At 37.0% G+C, this 4486-nt stretch overlaps 2 protein-coding genes across 2 annotated transcripts; both read right to left on the reverse strand.

The window, feature by feature from the left end:
• Window positions 1-1634: 1634 nt before the first annotated feature.
• Window positions 1635-2123, reverse strand: LOC128998846 (uncharacterized protein K02A2.6-like). Its single transcript, XM_054425206.1, has one exon. It carries the CDS (start codon window positions 2121-2123, stop codon window positions 1635-1637), a length of 489 nt encoding a protein of 162 aa, XP_054281181.1.
• A 299-nt stretch (window positions 2124-2422) lies between these two features.
• LOC128998857 (uncharacterized protein K02A2.6-like) lies at window positions 2423-4021 on the reverse strand. The gene has a single exon (XM_054425216.1). It carries the CDS (start codon window positions 4019-4021, stop codon window positions 2423-2425), a length of 1599 nt encoding a protein of 532 aa, XP_054281191.1.
• Window positions 4022-4486: the final 465 nt, after the last annotated feature.

The raw sequence follows: 4486 nt of genomic DNA on the forward strand, positions 1-4486 counted from the left end.
ACTCATGATAAATAGTTTTTAGTTTTTTTGTCCAAGCTTTGTTACTGTTTATGAAGAGAAAACTATTAAACTATGGCTGACTAAATGTGATGCATTAAAGAGACACTTAAGTTAAATCAAGAAATGCTACGGACAAGCCTTTTATGTCTTAGTGTTAAAATGCCCTTTGTCATTGTGTTTGTATATTGAATAAATAAATTGAATTGGAACCAAACAAGTTTTAATGTATATTCATGCTTTTGACATTAAAAATGTGTATCCATTTAACTTAAACCACTTACCACTAGCTCCTCAACCCAATGACACTTGAGAGAGAATAATCGCTGAAACATTTCTTCAAAACTCATTTGGCCATTGTTAAGTACTTTGTCGTAGACAGAATCATAAGCTCCCTTATCGTTACCAGAACTGCAATCAATGTAGCGGAGCATGCTCTTGTTTTCACAGTCCCTCAGATCATTGTATAGAGAAATGTCTTTTTGACATCCTGAGATTGTCAAAATACTAAAAATATCCAGAACTTTGGTTTGACACAAATAGTAAAGTGATTCACCGATTTCTTCAAATCCTTTATCGTTCTTTACAAATAAAAGCAAAGCATATAGTAAGTTTACAATATTTTTCCTTGTATCAGGCTCTGAAAAATAGCAACCAGAATTAGATTTAAAACCATAGATAATAGCTGTGCTGTAATTTATGCATAGTTGTGACAGAATGTGTGAAGGTACAAAATTAAAAAGAATCCTACTAAAAGCCTATCTATTTCAAAAGTGTTACAAGATAGATTTTACAGATAGAGTGGCCTAAAAAGTTGGTATTAAAATCCTTTATAAGTTATACAACCCCTGCAATAGTGGTAAATAGTGAACATATTCTGTGGAGTGAAATCGTGAACACTTTTTATGATAATAGTCACACAAAATCTTGAAAATCTGCTACAATAACTGGTAAGTTTAAAAATACACTGTTGCTTCTTACAAATATAGATTCACAATTTACTGTAATTGTAAACATAGCATAGAGATTATAAACCTTGAATGAATGGAGACTCTGGTTGAGACAAGCGATTGAGGCATTGAGTCAATGCAGTCTTATACGAGTCTGTTATAGCTTTATTGACATCTGAGAAAGCTTCATGATCACATGAAATCAGTTGGAGAAGTATGTGTGTTTCCCCTGGCTTATCCAAAAGGCTTTTCAATAAAGCTGTTTCTAAGGAAGAACTACATTTGGGCAATATCTTTCCTTTGCTGACTAGGTTTGCAAACAATACTTTGCTAAAGATCGTTTTCAAATCCTAAAACAAGCAAACAACAAACAATATTCAATATCATTGTTCAATGTACAAATCTAAAGGCTACAAGATTAACATAACAGTATACATTTCTTTAATCTCTATATTTTCAAACACAAGCTCTACACTCAAACAACTTAAAAATGAAATTTATGGTTTCTGTTGATTCCACTAATTTTACTAATAAAAGTTCACATTTTGTATAAGAAAATATAAAGTAAGTTTTTATTAAATCACAATCTGTAAGTAAACATAAACAATTCAACAAGTAAACAAAAGAATAATTTGAACACATGTTAGAAATAAAATGTAAATAAAACATATGTTAACAACTCCTCTTCTATTTACTGTGCTGAGGCACTCTGCGAAGAATCAGCTGATCAACATGTCTTCTAGTTATTCGCCCATCTTCCAGCTGAACTACGTACATTACGTGTCCTTGCTTTTCAGTTATATAGCCCGAGTACCACTTGGATGATCCATTGACATATACCCGCGCTTGAACCTTATCTCCAACTTTGAAATTCCTTTTTATACCGACTTGGAGTCCCTTGTTCTGAAATTTGTTCGGTTCTAATGTTGGAACAATTATTGCGAGGTTTGTTCGTACACTCCTTCCAAACATTAAGTCGTATGCTGATGTACCAGTTGAATTCGGGGATTGCCTGAGTTGCATTACAAGCCTTTGGATTTTATTTGGCAGTGTACCCTTTTCTCCCTCCATGGATTTTAACGCCTTCTTGACAGTCTGCACGTATCTTTCAGCCTGGCCGTTTGAGTTTGGGTGATATGGTGCCGTTGTTCTGTGAACAATCCCACATTCATTCATGAAGTTTTTGAACTCTTGGGAAACAAACTGTCTTCCATTATCTGAAACTAAGATTTGAGGAAACCCAAAAGTTGAAAAGATTTTCCGTAATTCTTGGACTGTCCATGTACTTGTAGTTGTTCTTGTCTGTATCACCTCCACCCACTTACTAAAAGCATCCACTAATATGAGGTACTGTTGGCCATCTGTTGGTCCTAAGAAATCGATGTGCACTCTCTCCCATGGATTAGTAGGTTGTTCCCATGGATGGATAGTTTTTCTCGGGTTGTTGCATTGTTCAATGCATTGTCGACATTCAGCTACCATCTGTTGTCTATACTTTTCCACCAGCAAAAACTGCGAGCTAAAGCCTTCATTTTTATTTCTCCTAAATGAGCTACGTGTAATACTCGAAGCACGTGAGGTTTGAGGGATTGAGGTATCATGACTCTCCAGCCCTTCAGTACACAATCATCTTGAATGGACAGTTCGTTATCGTGAAATCCATATTGTTCGACAGATTGTCCTGATTTTAAGGCCTGTAGGACTGGACCCAACACAGAATCGTTGATAGTTTCCTTAGCCACCACGGTACTGTTGACATTAAGTGTTTCTAGTTGGTTTATGTGGTACTTAGAGAGGTCATCTATTGCATTTTCTTGTACAACTTCGGTAGGGAAACGTGAGAGATAATCTGCATTGCTATGATGAGCAGTTTGCCTGTACTCTATGTCATAGTTGAACCCGGAGAGAAAGTGAGCATAGTTGAATATCCGTGTTGCCGAGATTGTTGGTAAGGTCTTTGCTGGATTAAAAATTGAGACTAGCGGTTTGTGGTCTGTAATCAAAGTAAACTTGCGGCCATAACAAAATGGGAAAAACTTTTTCAGGCCCCAATATATTCCCAAGGCTTCCTTGTCGATTTGAGAGTATTTTTGCTCTGATTTTGTTAAAGATCGAGAGGCGAAGGCAATTGGTCTGTCCGTTCCATTGCTATAGCGGTGAGACAGAACGGCTCCCACACCTACCGGTGAAGCATCAGTAGCTAAGACCAGAGGTAAGCTAGGATCAAAGTGAACCAAAACATCGTCACTTGTGATAATTTCCTTAATCTTCTGAAAACTCTTTTCACAAGATGAATTCCAATTGAAAGGATTTCCTTTTCGTAGCAGTAGGTTCATCGGATGTAGTAGTGTTGCCAAATTCTTTATGAATTTGTTGTAATAATTTGCTAGGCCCAAGAAAGTTCGGAGTTCAGAAACGTTTTCTGGCCTTTTACATTTCAGAATGCTCTGTATCTTGGTATCTGACTTATGTAGCCCTTTGCTATCGATCACATGACCTAAATACTCAATTTTCGTCTGGAAAAACTTGCATTTGTCTCTATTTAGCCTCAAATCGTTTGTCTTCAGTCGTTCGAACACCTGTTTCAGTCGGCGAAGAAGCTGTTCCCGGTTAGATCCTTGGATAATGACATCATCGAAGAAACATTGTACACCTTCTAAGCCATGTAATGTTTTGTCCATGAATCTCTGCCATAACAAGGGTGCCACTTTTACTCCAAACATTAATCGGTTCACCTTAAACAGCCCTTTATGAGTACTGATTGTTTGCATTATGGCACTGTTTTCGTCCATCTCCAGGTGCAAGTATGCATTACTGATATCAAGAGTACAAAATATCTTTCCACAATGCATCTTTGACATGATATCGTCGATCCGAGGTATAGGGTAGTGTTCGTCTTTGATGACTTTGTTCAATGTCACCTTATAATCAGCGCATATTCTGACTGAACCATTTGGTTTGACGACCGGAACAATTGGTGTGCCCCAATCAGATGATTCGACTTGTGTGATTATACCCAAAGTTTCCAGTCGTTCAAGTTCTTTCTCTACTTTTTCTTGTAATGCATATGGCATGTGTCTTGGTTTGATGTAAATTGGCTGGGTTTCATCTTTAACATTAAAATGGCCCTTTTCGTTTGGTATTTTCCCAATGCCTTCTTTGAAAATGTCTTCGTATTGAATCATCAGTTTATCTAGTTCTTGAATGTTTTCATTTGTTTCACTTGAATCTAATGAATGTATGTCAGCTGCATCAAGCTGAATCTCTCTTATCCATTCTCTTCCGAATATAGAGTCTACACACTTGTTTACAATGTACAGTTTTCCAACAAAACTGCACAAACTCCTCAACGGTAACAAGGCAAATCGATCATTTGCCACTTTCCGGCAAGCATTAGTCGAAGAAATTATAAATGAGTGTGCAGTTGCGTTACCTGAAAGACATACGCCTCCAAACCCACCCCCTCAGCGCCTACAAGGAAGACACTTTCCTCAAAAGCTCCAACCATCTGAGAAAAAAGGTTCAAAGTTCAAAGACTG

The sequence above is a fragment of the Macrosteles quadrilineatus genome, unplaced genomic scaffold (assembly GCF_028750875.1).
Source record: "Macrosteles quadrilineatus isolate MER2022 unplaced genomic scaffold, UCM_ALF_1.0 Scaffold_1__1_contigs__length_201487025, whole genome shotgun sequence".
Lineage (NCBI taxonomy): Eukaryota > Metazoa > Arthropoda > Insecta > Hemiptera > Cicadellidae > Macrosteles > Macrosteles quadrilineatus.

What these genes read in the sequence shown, in the direction of transcription:
- LOC128998846 (XM_054425206.1), bottom strand. Translation starts at nt 2,123, where the DNA reads ATGAATGAATGTGGGATTGTTCACAGAACAACGGCACCATATCACCCA.
- LOC128998857 (XM_054425216.1), bottom strand. Translation starts at nt 4,021, where the DNA reads ATGCCATATGCATTACAAGAAAAAGTAGAGAAAGAACTTGAACGACTG.